The following is a 23873-nucleotide window of genomic DNA, read 5'->3' as shown; positions in this document are numbered from 1 at the left end:
AGGCAATGCCAAAGAATGCTCAAACTAATTGCACTAATCTCACACACTAGTAAAGTAATGCTCAAGATTCTCCAAGCCAGCCTTCAGCAATACGTGAACCACGAACTTCCAGATGTTCAAGCTGGTTTTAGAAAAGGCAGAGAAACCAGAGATCAAATTGCCAACATCTGCTGGATCATGGAAAAAGCAAGAGAGTTCCAGAAAAACATCTATTTCTGCTTTATTGACTATGCCAAAGCCTTTGACTATGTGGATCACAATAAACTGTGGAAAATTCTGAAAGAGATGGGAATCCCAGACCGCCTGACCTGCCTCTTGAGAAATCTGTATGCAGGTCAGGAAGCAACAGTTAGAACTGGACATTGGACAACAGACTGGTTCCAAATAGGAAAAGGAGTACATCAAGGCTGTATATTGTCACCCTACTTATTTAATTTGTATGCAGAGTACATCATGCAGAACGTTGGGCTGTAAGAAGCACAAACTGGAATCAAGATTGCTGGGAGAAATATCAATCACCTCAGATATGCAGATGACACCACCCTTATGGCAGAAAGTGAAGAGGAACTCAAAAGCCTCTTGATGAAAGTGAAAGAGGAGAGTGAAAAAGTTGGCTTAAAGCTCAACATTCAGAAAACAAAGATCATGTCATCTGGTCCCACCACTTCATGGGAAATAAATGGGGAAGCAGTGGAAACAGTGTCAGACTTTATTTTGGGGGGCTCCCAAATCACTACAGATGGTGATTGCAGCCATGAAATTAAAAGACACTTCCTCCTTGGAAGGAAAGTTATGACCAACCTAGACAGCATATTAAAATTGGAGATATTAGTTTGCCAACAAAGGTCCATCTAGTCAAGGCTATGGTTTTTCCAGTGGTCATGTATGGATGTGAGAGTTAGACTGTGAAGAAAGCTGAGTGCCGAAGAATAGATGCTTTTGAACTTTGGTTTTGGAGAAGACTCTTAAGAGTCCCTTTGACTGCAAGGAGATCCAACCAGTCCATTCTAAAGGAGATCAGTCCTAGGTGTTCTTTGGAAGGACTGATGCTAAAGCTGAAACCCCAATACTTTGGCCACCTTATGTGAAGAGTTGACTCATTGGAAAAGACCCTGATGCTGGGAGGGACTGGGGGCAGGAGGAAAAGGGGATGACAGAGGGTGAGATGGCTGGATGTCACCAACTCGATGGGCATGAGTTTGAGTGAACTCCGGGAGTTGGTGATGGACATGGAGGCCTGGCGTACTGCAATTCATGGGGTTGCAAAGAGTCAGACACGACTGAGTGACTGAACTGAACTGAACTGATACAAATTTAAAAGGAGATTTCTTTTTAAATTCTGTGTTGCCATGACAACACCTGTTCCACCTGAACTTAACTTTTCTCAAACCTTGAGCTAACCAATGTTTTTCTTTTTTAAAAAATAAATATATTTACTTTAATTGGAGGCTAATTACTTTACAATATTGTATTGGTTTTTGCCATACATTGACATGAATCAGCCATGGGTGTACATGTGTTCCCCATCCTGAGCCTCCCTCCTACTTCCCTCCCCATCCCATCCCTCTGGGTCATCCCAGTGCACCAGCCCCAAGCATCCTGTATCCTGCATCAAACCTGGATTGGCAATCTATTTCACATATGATAATATACATGTTTCAATGTTATTCTGTCAAATCATCCCACCCTTGCCTTCTCCCACAGAGTCCAAAAGACTGTTCTATACATCTGTGTCTCTTTTGCTGTCTCCCATATAGGCTTATCATTACCATCTTTCTAAATTCCATATATATACACGTTAGTATAGTGTATTGGTGTTTTTCTTTCTCACTTACTTCACTCTGTATAATAGGCTCCAGTTTCATCCACCTCATTAGAACTGATTCAAATGTGTAACGTGTTCTTTTTAATGGCTGAGTAATACTCCATTGTGTATATGTACCACAGCTTTCTTACCCATTCCATTTATCTGCTGATGCACATCTAGGTTGCTTCCATGTCCTGGCTGTTATAAACAGTGCTGCAATGAACATTGGGGTACATGTGTTTCTTTCAATTCTGGTTTCCTCAGTGTGTATGCCTAGCAGTGGGGTTGCTGGGTCATATGGCAGTTTTATTTTCGGTTTTTTAAGGAATCTCCACACTGTTCTTCATTGTGACTGTACTAGTTTGCATTCCCTCCAACAGTGTAAGAGAGTTCCCTTTTCTCCACACCCTCTCTGGCATTTATTGTTTGTAAACTTTTAGATAGCAGAGATTCTGACTGGCATGAAATGGTACCTCATTGCGGTTTCAATTTGCATTTTTCTGATAATGAGTGATGTTGAGCATCTTTTCATGTGTTAGCCATCTGTACGTCTTCTTTGGAGAACTGTCTGTTTAGTTCTTTGGCCCATTTTTTGATTGGGTCATTTATTTTTCTGAAATTGAGCTGCAGGAGTTGCTTGTATATTATTGAGATTAATTCTTTGTCAGTTGCTTCATTTACTATTATATTCTCCCATTCTGAAGGCTGTCTTTTCACCTTGCTTAGAGTTTCCTTCATTATGGAAAAGCTTTTAAGTTTAATTAGATCCCATTTGTTTATTTTTGCTTTTATTTCCATTACTCTAGGAGGTGTGTCATAGAGGATCCTGCTGTGATTTATGTCGGAGAGTATTTTGCCTCTGTTTTCCTCTAGGAGTTTTATAGTTTCTGGTCTTAAGTTTAGATCTTTAATCCATTTTGAGTTTATTTTTGTGCATGGTGTTAGAAAGTGTTCTAGTTTCATTCTTTTACAAGTGGTTGACCAGTTTTCCCAGCACCACTTGTTAAAGACATTGTCTTTCCTCCATTGTATATTCTCGCCTCCTTTGTCAAAGATAAGGTGTCCATAGGTGCGTGGATTTATCTCTGGGCTTTCTATTTTGTTCCATTGATCTATATTTCTTTGTTTGTGTCAGTACCATACTGTCTTGATGATTGTAGCTTTGTAGTATAGCCTGAAGTCAGGCAGGTTGATTCTTCCAGTTCTATTCTTCTTTCTCAAGATTGCTTTGGCTAGTTGAGGTTTTTGTCTTTCCATACACATTGTGAGATTATTTGTTCTAGTTCTGTGAAAAATACTGTTGGTAGCTTGATAGGGATTGCATTGAATCTATAGATTGTTTTGGGTAGTATACTCATTTTCACTATATTGATTCTTCCAATCCATGAACATGGTATATTTCTCCATCTATTAGTGTCCTCTTTGATTTCCTTCATCAGTGTTTTATAGTTTTCTATATATAGGTCTTTTGTTTCTTTAGGTAGATATATTCCTAAGTATTTTATTCTTTTTGTTGCAATGGTGAATGGAATTGTTTCCTTAATTTCTCTTTCTGTTTTCTCATTGTTAGTGTATAGGAATGCAAGGGATTTCTGTGTGTTGATTTTATATCCTTCAACTTTACAATATTCATTGATTAGCTCTAGTAATTTTCTGGTGGTGTCTTTAGGGTTTTCTGTGTAGAGGATCGTGTCATCTGCAAACAGTGAGAGTTTTACTACTTTTTTTCCATTCTGGATTCTTTTTATTTCTTTTTCTTCTCTGATTGCTGTGGCCAAAACTTCCAAAACTATGTTGAATAGTAGTGGTGAGAATGGGCACCCTTGTCTTGTTCCTGACTTTAGGAGAAATGCTTTTATTTTTTCATCATTGAGGATAATGTTTGCTGTGGGTTTGTCATATATAGCTTTTATTGTGTTGAGGTATATTTCTTCTATTCCTGCTTTCTGGAGGTTTTTTTTTTTTTGTCATAAATGGATGTTGAATTTTGTCAAAGGCTTTCTCTGCATCTATTGAGATAATCATATGGTTTTTATCTTTCAATTTGTTAATGTGGTGTATCACACTGATTGATTTGTAAATATTGAAGAATCCTTGCATCCCTGGGATAAAGCCCATTTGGTCATGATGTATGATCTTTTCAATGTGTTGTTGGATTCTGATTGCTAGAATTTTGTTGAGGATTTTTGCATCTATGTTCATCAGTGATATTGGCCTGTAGATTTCTTTTTTCATGGCATCTTTGTCTGGTTTTGGTATTAGGGTGATGGTGGTCTCAAAGAATGAGTCACATTCCTCTGCAATTTTCTGGAAGAGTTTGAGTCAGATAGGTGTTAGCTCTTCTCTAAATTTTTGGTAGAAATCAGCTGTGAAGCCGTCTGGACCTGGGCTTTTGTTTGCTGGAAGAATTTCTGATTAATTTCAATTTCTGTGCTTGTGTTGGGTCTGTTAAGATTTTCTATTTATTCCTGGTTCACTTTGGGAAAGTTGTACTTTTCTAAGAATTTGTCCATTTCATTCAAGTTGTCCATTTTATTGACGTATAGTTGCTGATAGTAGTCTCTAATGATCCTTTGTATTTCTGTGTTTTCTGTAATTATTTCTCCATTTTCATTTCTAATTTTGTTGATTTGATTCTTCTCCCCTTGTTTCTTGATGAGTCAAGCTAATGGCTTGTCAATTTTATTAATCTTCTCTTTTTTTTTTATGTGTTAGAGAGTTACTTGATATAGTGTCCATATTATGGACCTTAATTGTAATATGTGTTGTTTTTTTTTTTTTTTAGTTTTTTATTTTTTAAATTTTAAAATCTTTAATTCTTACATGCGTTCCCAAACATGAACCCCCCCTCCCACCTCCCTCCCCACAAGGACCAGCTTTTAGCTTTGCTGATTTTTGCTATGGTCTCTTTTGTTTCTTTTACATTTATTTCTCAATGCAGTTTTCTTATGAAAATGTTTTTCTTCAGTTCAGTTCAGTGCTCTTTGCAACCCCATGGACTGCAGCATGCCAAGCTTCCCTGTCCTTCATCAACTCCCAGAGCTTACTCAAACTCATGTCCATCGAGTAGATGATGTCATCCAACCATCTCATCCTCTGTTGTCCCCTTCTCCTCCCACCTTCAACCTTCCCCAGCATTGGGGTCTTTTCCAATGAGTCAGTTCTTCACATCAGGTAAAGATCATGGCATCTGGTCCCATCACTTTGTGGCAAATAGATGGGGAAACAATGGAGGCAGTGAGAGATTATATTTTCTTGGGCTCCAAAATCACTGCAGATGGTGACTGCAGCCAAATTATTAGAGTTTCAGCTTCAGTATCAGTCCTTCCAATGAATAGTCAGGACTGATTTCCTTTAGGATTGACTGGTTGGATCTCCTTGCAGTCCAAGGGACTCTCAAGAGTCTTCTCCAACACCACAGTTCAAAAGCATCAATTCTTCAGCACTCAGCTTTCTTTAGTCCAAATTTGACATCTGTACATGACTACTGGAAAAACCATAGCTTTGACTAGACAGTCCTTTGTTGGCAAAGTCATGTCTCTGCTTTTTAATATGCTGTCTAGGTTAGTCATAGCTTTTCTTCCAATGAGCAAGCATCTTTTAATTTCATGGCTGCAGTCACATCTGCAGTGATTTTGGAGCCCAGGAAAATAAAGTCTCTCACTGTCTCCATTGTTTCCCCATCTATTTGCCATGAAGTGATGGGACCAAATGCCATGATCTTGATTTTCTGAATGTTGAGTTTTAAGCTAGCTTTTTCACTCTCCCCTTTCACTTTCATCAAGAGGCTTTTTAGTTCTTCGCTTTCTGCCATAAGGGTGGTGTCCTCTGAGTATTTGAGGTTATTGATATTTCTTCCTGGCAATCTTGATTCCAGTTTGTGCTTCAGTCCAGCATTTCACATGATGTACTCTGCATATAAGTTAAATAAGCAAGGTGACAATATACAGCCTTGACGTACTCCTTTCCCGATTTGAAACCAGTGTGTTGTTCCATGTCCAGTTCTAACTGTTGCTTCTTGACCTGCAACAGATTTCTCAGGAGGCAGGTCAGGTGGTCTGGTATTCCCATCTCTTTAAGAATTTTCCACAGTTTGTTGTAATCCACACAGTCAAAGGCTTTGGCATAGTCAATAAAGCAGTAGATGTTTTTCTGGAACTCTTTTGCCTTTTTGATGATCCAGTGGATGATGGCAATTTGATCTCTGGTTCCTCTGCCTTTTCTAAATCCAGCTTGAACATCTGGAAGTTCACAGTTCACGTACTGCTGAAGCCTAGCTTTGAGAATTTAGAGCTTTACTTTGCTAGCATGTGATATGAATGCAATTGTGCAGTAGTTTGAACAATCTTTGGTATTGCCTTGATTTTCTTAAGCTATGTTAATAAACTATGTGTTTACCCTAGACTCTGTCTTCAAGTCAGTTCCGCCTAAGATTCAGAACTGATTTGGCAAACCAGTATGTTTTACTCCTGCAAATGTCTCTTAAGCTATGTTAATGAGACTATGTATTTGCTTGAAAAACTGACTTTCTTCAAGATTCTCGTCAATAGTTTTATGGCCCCAGACAACTCACCTTGTGCCAATGTTATCTCAAAATGCATGTTGTGGGTGAGGGGCTTAGTGCCAGTCTCTGAGTTTTGAGACATTTCCTTTCTCTAATTAGCAGCCTGCTAGTAGCTATATAACATCGGCTAAAGACTAGCGGCAGCGGGGGGGGGGGGAGGGGGGTGGGGGGTGGGGGGGGTGGGGGGGGCACTTTTTCTGCACCCTTTTGGTGTCTATGTCAGAAGCTTTCTCTTTTATTCTTTAATAAAACTTTACTACACAAAAGCTCTGAGATCAAGCCTTGTCACTGGCCCCAGATCCAATTCCTCTCCATTGGAGACCAAGAATCCTGGTGTCTTTCACAGCTCAGCAACAACCTTTCACACCTATTATCTCATTTAATCTAACAATCCTCTGTGATCTATAGTATATTCTTCCTGTTAACAGGTAAGGAAAGTTAGAGAAGTTAGGTAACTTGCCTATCATCATTGAGTTAGTAACATAAGAGCCAAGGACAAAATATAGCAGTCTAACTCCAGGGCTGAATTCACTATGCAATAATACCAACAAGCTTATGAAAAGATGTTAAATCCACCAGCAATGAGAGAACTCTGAATAAAGTAGGAAATTATGTCACCACTGTCTATCTATGAGATAGAAACTTTAGAATGGTGGAGATAGATAATACTATCAAGTGTCGAGAATGAAAGTTTTAGACTCGTATAACTACTTAGAAGAATAATTTAGGACTATCTAGTAAATTTGAAAATTCTTAACTCCGCCACATTCACTGTTACACATAAAAGTCCTGGGGAAAATACTTACATAGGAAGAAATGTCTAAAACATTTTTGGCAGAATTGTTTAGATAATGACAAACTGAAAATAAACAAATATTCAATAATAATTAGATAAAATGCAATACATACATTAAATGCTTGTTAAAGAGAAAAGGTTAGGCCTATATGTGTTCAGTAGGTAGATGTCAGAAACATGATGTTGAGTTAAATATCTTCAGAGTGGTACTGATTTCTTGATATCATTATAAAATTTTCAGTTCAGTTCAGTCTCTCAGTCATGTCCGACTCTTTGTGACCCCATGAATTGCAGCACACCAGGCCTCCCTGTCCATCACCAGCTCCCAGAGTCTACTCAAATTCATGTCCATCGAGTTGGTGATGCCATCCAGCCATCTCATCCTCTGTTGTCCCCTTCTCCTTCTGCCCCCAATCCCTCCCAGCATCAGAGTCTTTTCCAATGAGTCAACTCTTCGCATGAGGTGGCCAAAGTATTGGGGTTTCAGCCTTAGCATCAGTCCTTCCAAAGAACACCCAGGACTGATCTCCTTTAGAATGGACTGGTTGGACCTCTTTGCAGTCCAAGGGACTCTCAAGAGTCTTCTCCAACATCACAGTTCAAAAACATCAATTCTTCGGCACTCAGCTTTCTTCACAGTCCAACTCTCACATCCATACATGACCACAGGAAAAACCACAGCCTTGACTAGACGGACCTTTGTTGGCAAAGTAATGTCTCTGCTTTTTAATATTCTGTCTAGGTTGGTCATAACTTTTCTTCCAAGGAGTAAGCATCTTTTAATTTCATGGCTGCAATCACCATCTGCAGTGATTTTGGAGTCCCCAAAAATACAGTCTAACACTGTTTCCACTTTTTCCCCATCTATTTCCCATGAAGTGGTGGGACCAGATGCAAAGGTCATACAAAAACAACTGTATGTATTGCTTATAGATACAATTATATGCAAGGAAAAACTTAAAGACACACTAAATAGACATTGATATAATGATACTGGTAGATTCAGAGGAGTTGGAAATAATCAAAGAGCACTTCAATTTTATCTGTGTTGGGGCCAGTGTGAGGAAAGCAAGAGAGACTCCATCTTGAAATCTGTCATCCATCTTAAAGACAGGATGTGAACTGGGCCTGAACCCTGCCCAAGAGTGAGGAAATTGTTGCTAGTGAAAACCAGGTCTCCTTGAGACTTCTCTCCCTATAAATGGCACATGGAGATTGTAACTGAGGTCAGGCTGCGCCTGTTAGGTTAACCATGGGGACATTTCCCCTTGATGTATAGTTATTGTATCCCCCCCATCCTGCCTTTAACCTTAATTGCTTGTTCTCCTAGCACCTATTTGTTATAAAACTCAATCATATACAACGAAGAGACTGCTAACATGTAACCAGTCATGTAGTAGGGGGTATAAAACTGGGCTTCTCAGAAACATAAGGGTCCTTGCTGGGAACTGATTCCCCTTGGACCAACTGGTATAATAAACTGACACTCCTTGAGTGTCCTCTGAGGTGTGTTTTGCAACTCCGGATTCCACAACATCCGTAATTATTTAATCCTTTTTTAAAGGGGGAAAAAAAGGACTCAAATTAATATGGCAAAATATTAAACATGTTTTTGCTATACTCTTTTCTATAAATTCTTTCTGCATATTTCTGACTCTGACTCTCTCATTATATAAATATACATAGAGAGAGAGATGCAGATAGATAGATAAACATACATTTATTTTTCTTTCATGAAATAGACATTTTTATTTTCTGAGAGTAAAAGTGATATTTAAAATGTAAAACCAGGTAAGAGTCGGTTTTACAACCTGAGTCAGACCAAATTATTAGCCACACTGTTCCACAGATGTGTTAAAAATAATTCTAGCTTACATTTTATAGCACCAAGTGCAAAAAGCAATGCTAACATTACTTGTGAGCGCTTGTCAGACAGTAACACAAGACTGTTTCTATGTAATCTGTCTACTCTTTATGTCATCTTCACCCCCAACCCTTTAGACTACAGAAAAGCATCTATGCATGTTGAATATTTGACTATGATTATATTGCACTGATATATAATTTTCCAGAGGTGAGGTGAGAACCCAAGAAAACCAATAAATCAATGACCTTGGACCATAAGGACATCTTTGTTATAATAGAAATACTTTGCCTTCAATACTCAGCCAAGTCCACTAATGGTAGCAGTTGAAAAATTTAAACCAATGGGGAGGACTTCAATGTAAGAGTGGCCTCACATTTTCTGGGTATCTCATAGATACAGAAAAGTTCCGATTGGTCAGAAATTATGTACTTTAATGATACCATATGAGCCCCATCAGGTCTGTCCATGATTCTGGACAACTCTGAAACATCCTGGATCATTGAGCTGTGCCTCTCTGGCCAAGCACTTTCAGAAAGGCCCTCTTTACATCTTTGTTCCAGAGACTGTGGATGATGGGGTTGAGAAAGGCAGAGATGACATTGTAGAAAAGGGCCAGTTTCTTGTCTCTCTCTGGGTCATACCAGGACCTCATGTACGTGATCATGACTGGCTCATAAAACATGGTGGCCACAGTGATGTGGGAAGCACATGTGGCAAAGGATTTGACTCTCCCCTGGCGTGAGCAGTTGCTTAATATATAGGCAAAGATGCAAACATAGTATGCCAGGATGAAGGAGAGTGGGATCAAAAGCAGGTTGAAACCCAAAATAAAATTCAACTGGTCATTGAGGGATGTGTCTGCACAAGTCAACTTCAGGTCTTTAAGCACTAGCTGCCTGGACCCCCTGCTTGGCCCCTGCAATAAACCCTGCACTTTTCTTTATCACAGCTCAGTGTTAGTAGATTGGCTTTACTGCTCAGGTGAGCAGACCCAAGTTTGGTATGGCAATAGAATTTCTTCCTTAAAGCTCTGGTAGAATTCACAAGTAAATTCATCTAGGTCTAGAGTTTTCCCTGTGAAAAGATTTTATTCAACATTCAGTTTAAAAAATAGATATATGGCTATTTGGGTTTCTTATGTATTTTCAAATGAGAAATGAGCTTTGATAGTTAATACTTTTCAATGAATTTGTTCACTTTATCTAAGATAAAATTGTTTGGAATTAAGTTCTTCATACTATTCTCTTATTAATCTTTTAGCTTCCCTCATCCTCTGGTGTTTCCTCATATGCATGCACTGATCAGCCCTCATCTGAAGACTGGAGAGGGGCCTTCTGAGGATTCCTGGGCTTGCTCTCTGTGAAGCTTTCCTCTCTAGTCCTCTGCTCTGAATTCCAGCCACCTTGACCTCTGTCTTAGTCAATTCAAGCTGCTGTAATAGAATACCACAGACTTGGTGGTTTAAATAACAAGCATTTATTTCCTGCAGTTCTGGAAGCTGCAAGTTGGAGATGAAGGTAATGTTTATCACATAATATTAAGTTTTTAAAAGGTAGAATATTTGATTCATTAGGATTTGCCTGCACAACCCAGGAAACCCAGCTAAACAGATATACAAGAATTCATTTTTTCACTTAAGAAGAAGACTTAAATGTAAATGGCATCATATATTAGCTCACAGATGGATAATGTTGATGAGAGGACCCCTGTGATTCTCTGAGCTCTTTCCTCAGGATTTCAAGACAGGTGTCCATTTCCACTTATGGCATCTCATTCATGGTGATAGAAAGGAGGTTTGAGGGAGGGGGTTTGTATCATAGTCCCTCTATTCCCTTTTTGTAGGAAAATAAATATTTCACTAACATTCCTCAGCTGAATTCCTCTGGAGTCTTGCTGGAAAGGACCAGGTTATGTCACAGCCCTCATTGAGAGGAATTCTGGGAAAGGGGGAAATGGAACCACAATGTCTGGGCTTGGTCCATGATGTATTCACTGCACCTAACAAGCATTGTCAGCAAGAGGATGGTTCTCTCAGCAAAGAAGGAAATGGATAGTCATTCAACTCATGTCTGCCATGATAAAATGTATGTAAAGTGTGATATCACTGAGGTGAAAAAAAATCCACTTTCATTTAAGGATAGGAAAAAATTTGAGAAATATCCACAAGTCATAACTAAAATTTTCTTTGTTATGTGGGAGGAACTAGAAGGTAATTATTTTCTCCTTTCTACCTTCCTGGGTCTGCGAATTTTCCTTGATGAACACGATCACTGTTGTAACTCAGAAACAAGGGAAGACTCTCTCAGGAGTTATCCTGGGTGTGAAGGAATCCATGGGAGAAGGACCTTCAGACTGAAAATCAGATTCTTGATTTCCCATTCAGCCTCCACCACCTTGCAGCTCAGGCAGAGTCCGGAGAAACAACTCAGGACCCTGGAAATTCTGCAGTCCAACTTGGGGGGAGGGGTGTTAGTAAAGCCGAGGGAAGGGCTACAGGTGAGAGACTTGGGTGGTCCTGACTTGTCATCCCCACTGCCCACCTCAGGTAGAGAGTGCTTGAGGCCGTTTACAATCAAGCAGACCTAGATTGGGATCTCAGCCATTTGACCTTGGAGATGGCATCGCATGGCTCTGAACTTTGGTATCCTCATCCTGAAAGCAGAAATGATGTGCTTCCTGTACAGAGTAGCTGGAGGACTAAATGGAATGATGCCTCTGAAGTGCTGGGCACAGAGAAGGTGTTCAGTAAATGTTGGTTCCTTTCCCCTCCTCCTTGTCTAGCCCCAGGAGAACATGTATCCAATGAAAGCCCCCAAAGAACTTGCTGCCTTCAAAAGTTGCTGCTCTTGAGTTTAGAGTGAGTTAGTCAGCCACTTTCCACTGTACGTGTGACTCTGTCCTTCCCACCCGAGAGGCTGTGAGGCTCCCCACCTCTGGTCTGACTTGTGATGGATCATGACAGTGGGTTCAATGCTGGTTAGGAGCAGAGCCTGGTGGTCTGACAAGAATCCCAGCTCCGCACAGCCTACTTAGTGCTCCAAGTTTCCTTTTCTGTATCTGTAAAATGAGGGTAATAATGCTGCATGAATTTAGTATACAGCAAATGTCTGGCCCATAATCACTACTCAACAAAAAGGAACCCAACGAGAACTATTGTTATGCTACAGGGAACACAGCTCCATTTCACAGAGAGGAAGCTAAATGGCTTGGCCAGATCACAGTTACCATGTCTATCTGACGACAAATCCCTGTGCATCGGATGTTTCCCCAGAGGTTGTTCCTGGGAGCCCTTAGCCACTGAGCAGAGGGGTGGGGCCATTCCTGTGATGCCAGCCAGAAGTCTGTTGGGACTGCTGCCTGGCATTAGGTGCAAGACATGGGAGTATGTATCAGCTTAAGCAGAAAGGGCAGAATCAGGGCATGAGGGCTTATCAAGGGGAAGAGGATGACCCAGAGAGCCCCAATTACCTTCACAAGGAGACGTGAGACAGGTAAGCCTACAGCATTGAAATGAAGACTGGGGACTCAGGAGAACAGAGGAGAGGTGGGAGAATGCAGGGGCCGAGTCTGAGACAGAGGGGTGCTTTAGAGAGCACATCACTGGGGTCATAATGGACCAGTACTTAGCTTTAGCTCAGAATGAGAAAGTATTTCATGAAGGGTAGATTCAAGGCTACATAAGCTTCCTTGAGAGGTAATGAGCCTGCTGTCCTTGGAAGAATGTGAACAGGAGCTGGAGCATCTTTTGCCAGGTAGGCTGCAGAGAAGATATGTGCCCTTCTAGGGGCTAGATTCTCCGAGACTGCCTCCAGCCCCAAGTTCTGATGAATCTCTGAAGTTGCCCAGAATAGATCTGTGGAGTGTCACTGAGGACTCAGGCAGAGACCTGCAACACGGAACACAGCAAAGCAAGATGCTCTGGACTGCTTGCTCTGGACCTGGGCCTGAAACTATCCTGAGCTCAGCATCAGCCACTGTAGACTCAGGCCCCTCCCAGACACAGACCTGAGAAGGACTGGGTGAGCCCTATTTGACTGGGAGGGGAAGACCAGGGCTGGGTCAGGGTCATACTCTGAAGGCAGCATCTGCCTGCAGGGTATGGGGAAGCTGAAAGTTTCTGGCATTTGTCAAAGCATCCCCTGGCAAAAGTGGGTGCATGAAGGTGGCAGCTGCCCCAGGCTTCCTCCAGAGGCTCCTGAGAGCCAATACTACTCCCTGGGGGTAGGCCAAAGGGGCTCTCTAGCCCATGGATTCTGTTTTTAGTTTTCAACCTTTTTCAGTCTAGTGATACTGCCCAGCTCTTATTCTTCTTCCCACACTGAGAGACTCAGAGCACTTGGGGCCAACTCTCTCAATCTTCCTCCTTCAGCCACCTTAATGCCCTGATTTCTCCTGGGTGACTTGTGACCTCTAGACATAGGTAATCTTCTCTGCCTCTCTGAGGAACAGGAATGAAAAGTGTAGGGAGAGAAAGAATGTCTATATTCTTTCTTTTCTCTTTTTACACTGGCTTCTCTACATCTCCCTGTATGTAGATCATTCAATAAGCACATATCATGTCTTACCATCTGTCAGGCTCTGCATTAAGTAATGAAGTTACTGTGGGAAAAATAAAATAAAATTATGCACGATGATTGCTTATGGAGGATATGTCTGACTTGCCATATTTCCAAGTTATCTTTGGCTTGCCTTAAGACAAAACCCAAAGAGCTGGCCAGCTGACATCCTGGAGTTCTGGGTCCTCATCTCTGTGACAAAACCCTACTATGACTTGGAATGCATCTCCTTTGCATGTCTTCTCCTTGCACCTGGCATCTCGGGCCACTGTGGTGCCCTGTTTCAGTCCTTGCAGCAGCTGGAGGTCTCTTTAAAATGTCTGATCTACCTTGGAGTCTGGTGAACAAAACTGAGCCTTGCTTTAAGGAGTGAAGCCAGGGTATTTGTTTACCTCTCTTAGACTTTTCCCTGTAGGAAAGGGAGTCACCAAAAGATTGAAGGCGGGGGGGTGGGGGCAGTCAGATTTTTGTTTTAGAACGGGTACTCTGAAGGCCAGGGCAGAGAAAATGGGCTGAAACCAGACTCTTAAATAGCAAACACATTCATTGACTATATATGAAAATTGAAAACTTAGAAATGGCAGCACATTTGCCAACTCTTGGCCCCAAGAGAGAATATTCTCATATTTTTGGAATTCCTCTAAGAAATAATGTGACTTGTAAGGTAGATATTTTTATTCCCATTTTACAGTTGAGGTAACTGAGGCCTAGGAAGCCAACTAACAACCCAAGTTCACATAGTGAGTAAAGCCAGAGACAGGATTCAAATAGAACCTGCTGTCTCTAAATCTTTTGCCCTTTCCACACCATTGTGTGATTTCTCTTCTTTGAAACCGCCTACCCCAAATACATAATACTTTATATGGAAACTGAGGCCAACTTCTGGGTACAATGTGACCTATAAAGTCTTTATGGTGAAAGAAATTTAATAAGAATAATTACCTGCCGGCTACTGGATAATGTCTGTGAAGGTCTTAGAAAAGGGCCTAGCATATGGGAGGTTCCAACTGTGTGCAGTCCTTTAACCAAAGTCAAGAGGCCATCCAATATAGTGAATGTAGACACAGGTTCTTGTGAAGACTCATTCAGGGTATCTGAAGGAAAACAAGCAGGTTGGAGAACAAATAGGTTGAGTCAAATAAAATGGTGCCAGGAGAAGGAATAATACTGACAGCTTCAAGACTGCTTCATTCCCTGAGTACTGACAATACATGACGCCTCTTCAGTGATGCTGGCTTTTTCCTGTTCTCCATGAAAAAATGAAGGGTCAGGAAGGTTAAGTTGGGGAAGAGCTAAGAGTCAGTAAGAAGCTAAAGGATGGAATGAAATGCTGGCTTTTGTGGGGAGAAGGAACAGAAGGTAGGCATCTAGGGGAGTGAAAATTGACTGTGAGCATCAAACATGGTGAAGTCGTTCTCAAGATGTTTGCTTGCACAGCTTGGACCTGAATCCCAGTCCCTGTATATGGAGAACCATCCAGAAATGCAATTTACATTTATCATGTATCTATCACGTTAGGTCCTCTGTGTGATGCTTTCATGTCAAAATATCATTCAGTCTTTGCAGCAAATTTGTAACAAATTTTTCTTATTTTGTACTCAAGGAAGTGGCCTCAAAGGGAGGGCAGGGTAAAGGGCATACTCAAGGTCATTCACTTAATAAACCTTAAAACTGAGACTTAGAACTCAGTGTGTCTTCTAACACACCATGGCTTGTGATGGAGTAGGTGATGGTCAGAGAGCTGTCCTCGCCGGGAGCAATCTGAGGGAGTAATTAAAGTGGAAAAATAAATTGATGTCCTCAACAAGACCAAGTAGTTTTTCTCACTGTGATTTGCCAAATTGCATAATCTGTATGACAATGTTTATCTCTAAACACCTGGCTGCCTTACTAAGGAGAAGAGGATGCTTAGAGGAGGTAGAGATCACCTGCCCAGTGCTTTCACTTCATAGCTGAGTAAAGTGAGGCTGAGATGAGCAATTGCTGATGGGTCAGAGGCAGAGCCAGGCCAGATGTGGAAGCCCTTTCCTCTTCATAAATTTCCTGACAGTGTGGCAGTGGACAAGGGGAGGTAAAATAACCTGTCATGGGGGATATGATGTTTCATTATGACTGGACACTGACCACTACCCCAACGCCATCAGCAACCCTTATCCTGGTACATAGTTCAGCTAATCTTCTGTCTAAATTGGTGTCTTTCTTTTTCATTCAGAAGTAGAACACAATGCAAGAGACTAATCAGTCTTCTGTGACTGAATTCATCCTTCTGGGTTTCTCCTTCAGCCCCAAAACCACTCCTCTATTTTTCTCAGCCTTCCTGACAACCTACTTGTTGATCATTCTGGGCAATGGTGTAATCATCATCCTCATCTCCCTGGACTCGCACCTCCACACACCCATGTACTTCTTCATCGTCACCCTTTCCATGTTAGATCTGGGCTATACCACCACAACTATGCCCCAGATGTTGGCACATCTAGCAAGCCAGAAGAAGACTATCTCTTTTGCCAGCTGTGTGGCCCAAATGTACATTTTCTTGGTGTTAGGCATTACTGAGTCTTGGCTCTTTGCCATCATGTCTATAGACAGGTATGTGGCCATCTGCCACCCACTCAGGTACAAGGTCATCATGAGTCCATGGCTGTGTAGGGTAATGGTCTTGTTCTGTGGACTCTGGGGTGTTGTCTCTGCTCTTGTCTACACTGTTTTTGCCATGTGTCTGCCCTACTGTGGTCCCAACAAGATCAACCACTTCTTCTGTGAAGTCCCTGCTGTCTTGAAACTGGCTTGTGCAGACACCTCAGTCAATGACCAGGTAGACTTCATTCTTGGTTTTAGTGTCATCCTGGTCCCACTTTCTCTCATCCTCATCATTTACATCAATATCTTCATTGCCATCTTAAGGATTCGCTCAGCCCAGGGGCGGCTGAAGGCCTTCTCCACCTGTGCCTCCCACATCACTGTGGTCACCACGTTCTGTGTGCCAGCCATGGTCATGTACATGAAGCCTGGCTCAGAGGCCTCCCCAGAAGAGGACAAGAAGCTGGCCCTGTTCTACAATGTCATCTCTGCCTTCCTCAACCCCATCATCTACAGCCTCCGGAACAAGGATGTGAAGAGGGCTTTCCTCAAGGTGATGGGCTGGGGCAGGGCCCCAGAATGAGGCTGTGAAAGAGGTGCTGGGGGGTCAGAGGAACAAGACTCATGATACACAGTCAATGTGTATAAACACTCATTCATATGACCCAGCAGCACCACTACACCATCCCCATGCCCAGCCCAGAGTCTCAATTTTATTCAGGCCCTTGGGCAGCAGACCTATCAAGAAAAGTCTTCCAGGCATATCAGTCTTTTATTTTCATCTTGTTCTAGTCTTGGTGGATTATAAAAGAAGGGTATCTGAGACACTAAAATCTTTGATTGAGACAGAGGAATGAGCATTGGGGAATGACCTGCGGCTGAATCTTGAGAAAGGTACAATACCCTCCAGAAACTGCACTCGTGGTATTAGGTCAGCTGGAGAGGAGGGCAAGGACACTGACATCGCAGGATTCCTGGCCAAGGGAGGGGACAGGGCGAACGAGGCCGCGTGCACTCTGGCCCCTGCGGCCTCCCTAGGCTCATCTCACTCTGCTCACTCTGCTCCTCTTTCTCTCACTCCAAGTAAGCTGGACTTCTGTCTTTGCCTTGGAGGTGCCCTGCTCTTTCCCATTCATTTCAGGGTTTCTACATAAGCTATTCCTTCTCTTTTCACCCTTAACCTCACCCCATTATGCCATTGATGTCCTGTTCATCTGTCAAGTCTTGGCTTAAACTGCAGCTGCTCAAAGAAGCCTTTCCTTGAGCTCCCAGAGTGAGTTAGCCTTCCAAAGCACGCTGTACCTCTCATAATAATAAAGGCACATGGTTCTGAGTTCTCTATTAGACAGCAAGTTGATAAATCCACAAGGCAGGGATCATGATTGTCTAGTTGAGTGCTGTATCCCTAGAATCTAGCCCATGCTGCTTACCTACTAGCCTTCAATGGATATTTTGTAAGTAAAGGAGTAACAGTCCACCCAAACAGTCAGAGAGGGAAGATGAAGTCAGTGAGTGGAAGAGCTGATGGATTCAGACTAGCAAAGTGTAAGGGATAGTGGCAGATACAAAAAGTGTGTGTACATACTCAGTCATATCAGACTTTGTGACCCCATAGACTGTAGCCTGCCAGGCTCCTCTGTTCATGGAATTCTCCAGATAAGAATGAGGAGGAGATAAAAAGGATGATATCTTGTTCAGCTATCATCACATAGAAGAAATGTTTTGCTTTTGTTATTAATAAATATGAATTGAATAATTTTCATCATCAAACTAGCAAGGATTAGGAAAATGATGATGCCCAGTGCTGGGAAGTGTGCAGTAACACTTATACTCATGTTTGTTACTGAAAAGAATATTATTAGCTCTACCTTTCCAGAGCAGTGCCTTCCACAGAGTAGGCACTCAATATATCTGTTAAGTAAGGAATTATGTCTGTATTTATTAAACAATTATGTGCCAATAAAGTTTTAAGAATTTTACATATATTCATTTATGAAATAAAAATATATGAAAAGCATATAACAATCTGCATCATACCTTCACAATGTTGTTATAAACGGATCCAGAAATTTCACTTCTAGGAATTTGTCCTAACGTTACAGAGTCCCAGCTTGCTGACTGAGGAGATGGCAGATTGATGTCTCGAAAGAAGCATCTTATCTATCGAGGTCTGGATGCCAGGTTCTTTTATATCAGAGATGGGGGGAAGTGAGGAAGCAATATAAAAAGACCATTTAATCTTGCAAGGATCTCCCAGAATGGCAAGTCTCAGGCAGGGAAGGTGTTAACTTCTTCCTTCCTGCCATCTACACAAGTACAGAGTTCTGAACATGGGCACTTTAAACAGCCAGGTAGAGGGGTAAGTCCCTTGGACAGCAAGGAGATCAAACCAGTCCATCCTAAAGGAAATCAGTCCTGAATATTCATTGGAAAGACTGATGCTGAAGCTGAAACTCCAATACTTTGGCCACCTGATGTGAAGAACTGACTCATTTGAAAAGACCCATATGCTGGGAAAGATTGAAGGCAGGAGGAGAAGGGGATGACAGAGGATGAGATGGTTGGATGGCATCACCAACTCAATGGACATAAGTTTGAGTAAACTCTGGGAGTTGGTGATGGACAGGGAGGCCTAGCATGCTGCAGTCCATGGAGTCACAAAGTGACTGAACTGAGTGAGAGGAGCAAGATTCTGAGGCAGGCCATTATGTATGATTATAACAACCAAAGCAATGAAAAGCACGTCAAAGTAACAGTTCCAACAGGGAGTCAGAACTGGCTTTTCCTGGCAATACTAAGGACAAAATCAGAAACACAGACCAAATTTTATGTTCAAATATGTTCATCAAAGAACGATTGGAGGACTTCCCTGGTGTTCCAGTGGTTAAGAATCTGCCTTCCAGTATAGGGGACACGGGTTTGATCCCTGGTCAGGGAACTAAGATCCCACACGTGCATGCTAAGTTGCTTCAGTTATGTCAGACTCTTTGTGACCCCCATAGACCATAGCCCTCCAGGCTCTTCTGTCTATAGGGTTCTCCAGGCAAGAATACTGGCTTGGGTTGCTGTGCCCTCCTCAAGGGAAGCTTCCCGACTCAGGGATGGAACCCCAGCCTCTTATGTCTCCTGCATTGGCAGGCAAGTTCTTCACCACTAGTGCCACCTGGGAAGCTCAAGGTCCCACATGCTGTAGAGCAAAAGAGCCCACATGCCTCAACTAGAGAGAAATCATGCTCCACAATGACAGGTCCCACATGCCATAATGAAAATCCTGCATACCACAACTAAGACTCAAAGAAGTCAAAAATAGAATAAATAGTAGAATAAATATTAAAAAAAGAATGATTGGAAACAGCTGAAAATGTGATACATTAACTTTATGAAACACTATGCAACTACAAGGATGCTATAAGGTGCTGCTGGAAACACATTCAAAATTCTGAAAGAGTGGTAAGGAGGTGGTCCAGGCTCTAAAGACAGAATTAAAGTTCTGCTGGGTCTTCAAAGCATGAGTAGAAGTTTGATAATTGGATTAAAGGGCAGGGAGCAGAAGTTGAAGTGTTCTGGAAGAGGAAATAGTATGCTGAAAGTCTAGAGACTTGGAGGTTTTGGAGAATGGGCAGAGTGGCTGGAATGTAGGCCCAGGCAGGGGAGAGTAGATGTGACAGATAGGGCCTGGCACATTGTGTTGAAGAAATTAGATTTTTTTTCTCTAGACAAGCACTTTTCAAGGACATTACCTGAAACTCTGGTTCTGTGAAACATTTTGTAACAAAAAGATTTCTTGTCCAAATAGGCTTAGAAATATCGTTCTATTCATGCTTCATGCAATAGTAGAGAGTCTTGAGAATTTCGAGATTGTCTTTAGAGCCTGGACCACCTCCTTGCCACTCCTTCAGAGTTTCAAATGTGTTCCCAGCAGCACCTTATAGCATCCTTGTCTAAGTATGTGTCTTTCCCCTACTAGACTGGGACTTGTATGATTTATGCCTGCATCCACAGAACCTAGCATTAGGCCTGACGTGCAATGCCAGTAAACATCAATTAATGTTTGATGAATGAATAAATAGGAAGCAAATAGGTAAATGAGCAATTAAAAACAAGGAAAATACAACACTGACTCTATTTAACATAATATTTATCAAGGTTGGGTCATAAAACCCTTGCTTTCAGGAACATTTATTAGTTAAAAAACTTAGTTGTTTAGTTGCTCAGTTGTGTCCGACTCTTTGTGACCTCGTGGACTGCATCATGCCAGGCTTCCCTGTCCTTCACCATCTCCCAGAGTTTGCTCAGATTCATGTCCACTGAGTTTATGATGCCATCCAACCATCTCACCCTCTGTCGTCCCCTTCTCCTCCTGCCCCCATTCTTTCTCAGCATCAGGGTCTTTTCCAATGAGTCAGTTCTTTGCATCAGATGGCCAAAGTATTGGAGTTTCAGCTTCAGCATCAGTCCTTCCAATGAATATTTAGTGTTGATTTCCTTTAGGATGGACTGGTTTGGTCTCTTTGCTGTCCAAGGGACTCTCAAGAGTCTTCTCCAACACCACAGTTCAATGTATATGCAGAGTACATTGTGCAAAATGCCAGGCTGGATGCATCACAAGCTGGAATCAAGATTGCTGGGAGAAATATCAACAACCTCAGATTTGCAGATGACACCGCTCTAATGGTAGAAAGTGAAGAGGAACTAAAGAACCTCTTGATGAAGGTGAAAGAGGAGAAAAAGTTGGCTTAAAACTAAATATTAAAACAACTAAGATCATGGCATCCAGTCCCATCACTTCATGCCAAATAGATGAGGAAAAAGACCAGCAGAGCAGTTAAAACTTGGGTCCTGGTATTAACTGCTTAGCTGTACTCATCTAGCATGCCCCCACATGGAGGCCTGAGTAAAGGGACAAAACTTCACACTGCTTCTGTAGTTCTAGCTCCCCCCAAATCTTAGGATTCCTTGGGGCACATTCAGCCCTTCTTCCTCTAGTCTGATGACTCCCTCCTTACTGAACCTTTCCCTGAGGAATGATATCCTTTAGGATTGGAAGGCTCTTGAGGTGACATCAGGATCTATTTGGCTGCACCCTTAGGAACTCTTTGATCCCCAATACTCATGGGCCTCATTAATACACCAACTAGGTATTTCCCAGGGAGCTGCTGAAATGTGGCAACTTCTGGAGAGTAGTTAAAACAGGATTCTCTTACACCCAAGGCAGTTGTGGGACAGGGGTGTGGAGGAAGGGTGTGTATTGGACTTGGGATAAGGTGAGAGTGAAGACAGGTAAGGGGCATGAAAGACAAAACCAGAATCCTGGGAAGGGTTCTCCCGCCAGATCGCTGTCAGCAATAGTCCCAACAGAGCATCACCTGTGTATGGTGCAGAAGCAGCAGAGCCCGGTGAAGAGTGGCCTTTGGAGAAAGATCTGGGTTGTGCCCTTTACTACTGTGCAACATCAGAAAAGCTATCCTGTTTCCCAATTTCCTTTTCTCTAAAAATTCATAATTTTTGAGAAAGACTTGTTATGGGATAAAATAGTAATAATAATAGTAACTACTTGCTTCAGAGCAATACTCTGCAGGCATAGTGTTAAGCAACTTTACATGTGCTGTTTCAATTAATCATTAGGACAATTCTTTGAGATTAGTACTATCATTATCACAGGTTTCTAGGAGAGGATATAGACACACACTATTTAGGTAACTCTTCCAAGGTCACTCTACTAATTAGCAGTGGAGTCAGTACTCAAACCCAAGTCTGATTCTAGCGCCATGTGTGCTGTGTTCAGTTATTCAGTTATTCATTCACGTCCGACTCTGGGATCTCATGGACTGTAGTGCCATACTCTTAATCATTTTCTTATCCTGGGTGTAAACTAACTGGCCCACAATGAGCACTTAATGAAAATGGGTTCTATCTCTGGTTCATCCCCTATTTAATGACATGTCTGGTTGCACAGACTAAGCCTGGAAGAGAAGCACATTTGAGGAAGATAATACAAGGACTGCCTGTGTGTTCTTGATTTCATTTTTTCTGTTTTCAAACTTTATTTCAGTTACCAACTTGCTGAGAAGAGGATTTTAGTTACTCTGGACAGGGATAACCCAGGTAGATGTCACCAAGAAGACCTGGGTAGTAATTCTGAAAGAGAAAGTGGTGGGGAAACCACTGGACTGGGAGTCAAGTCTTGCAACAAGCTCACTTTTGTGCCATTGGCTTAACTTCTTAAAGTCATTAATTTGACATTCATTAGCAACAACCTATACCCTGTGCTAAGAACTGGAGATAGAAAAGTAAGATATGGTTTTTCATCTTCAAGGAATTCCACAAACTTGTGTGTGTGTGAGCATGGGGAATAATAAAAGCACATTAAAGGTGTTATCAGAACCCAAAGGAAGAAGTTATGAGGGGGATCACAGAATACTTCTATGATTAGGATTTTTACCAAGAGATGAAAGCAGGGGAGGGCATTTCATCTGGAGGATGATTTAACATTAGCAGTAATAATAACTGACACATTGCTATAGTGTTACATACACTTAAAATATCATTTAATCTTCACAAAAACCTTCAAGTTATATGTTATTCTCCCAGTCTTACAGATGATGAAATAGGGTTTGAGATTAATGACTTTCTCTGGGTTGTGCTGTTGGTAAGTGGCAAAGCGCAACTCAAACCAAATTTGACCCCAGAGCCTCTACTCTCTCCTTAGGACATACTGCCTCATGGAAAATAGATTTGTGAAAGGACCTGGAATATTTGGAGAGTCATGAATGAGCTGGTTTTCCTTAAGCTAGAGTTAGCAAACCTTTCTTGTAGGGGACCAGATCATAAATATTTTAAGTTTTGTGGGACATATATGATCTCTATTACAGTTTCTCAACTCTTGTTGTAAGGCAAAGCAGCCACAGACATAAATGAATATTTTTTCAACCATATTAAAAGCAAAAACCATTCCATTCCTAGATAGCAAGCCATATAAAGCACACAAGATGAGTAGGTAAGTAATCAAGTTACTTACCAGGTAGGTAAGAATTAAGTTCCAAAGTTACCTACCAGGTAGGTAAGAATCAAGTTCTTACCAGGTAGGTAAGATGAGTAGGTAAGTAATCAAGTTACCTATTAGATAGATAAGAATCAAGTTCCAAAGAGCTTTGAAGACCAAGCTAAGGAAATTAGACATTAGCTCATAGATAATGGGAGTTTTTGTTTTTTTTTTAAGGGTTTGTAAACAGGGAAATATGATCATCGCTGTCTTCTTTGAAACTCACTCTGGCAGTGTGTAGATTGGGTTGGATGGAAGAAAGGCTAGAACAGGAAAGATCAGGGAAGACACTCCTGTTCTCCTTCAGTGAAAATATTCTTCTGAAATATTTCTCATCTCCACTCTGTCTTGGATGTTGTATAGTCCTCCTGTGATTTAAATATAGTTGCTACTTAACAACTTTTAAAATTGTATTTTCCTAATTTGATTCTTAGAACATTCTCTCAAAGGACACAAGAATAAAGAATTTTAAACAAGAAAACATAACAAAGATTTAATGCAAGTGTTTTCCCTTCAGCTTGTAGTCTGCTATTTTTCTTAAGCTTTCTTCTTTCTGGAAGAGACTATGTGGGACCTTCTGGGGGGCAGGAGAACAACCCTGCCTGGATACCAATCATAGCTCCCAAGGGAGTTCCATATCTGCACAAATAAGACAGTAGGA

General features: G+C 41.5%; 1 protein-coding gene across 1 annotated transcript; it reads left to right on the top strand.

The window, feature by feature from the left end:
- Window positions 1–15814: 15814 nt before the first annotated feature.
- LOC138439518 (olfactory receptor 2A12-like) lies at window positions 15815–16753 on the top strand. The gene has a single exon (XM_069588447.1). The coding sequence runs from the start codon at window positions 15815–15817 to the stop codon at window positions 16751–16753; it is 939 nt and encodes a 312-aa protein (XP_069444548.1).
- Window positions 16754–23873: the final 7120 nt, after the last annotated feature.

The sequence above is a fragment of the Ovis canadensis genome, chromosome 1, assembly GCF_042477335.2.
Source record: "Ovis canadensis isolate MfBH-ARS-UI-01 breed Bighorn chromosome 1, ARS-UI_OviCan_v2, whole genome shotgun sequence".
Classification (NCBI taxonomy): Eukaryota; Metazoa; Chordata; class Mammalia; order Artiodactyla; family Bovidae; genus Ovis; species Ovis canadensis.
Note: the sequence above shows the minus strand (reverse complement) of the source record. Positions and strands in the feature narration are given on the sequence as shown.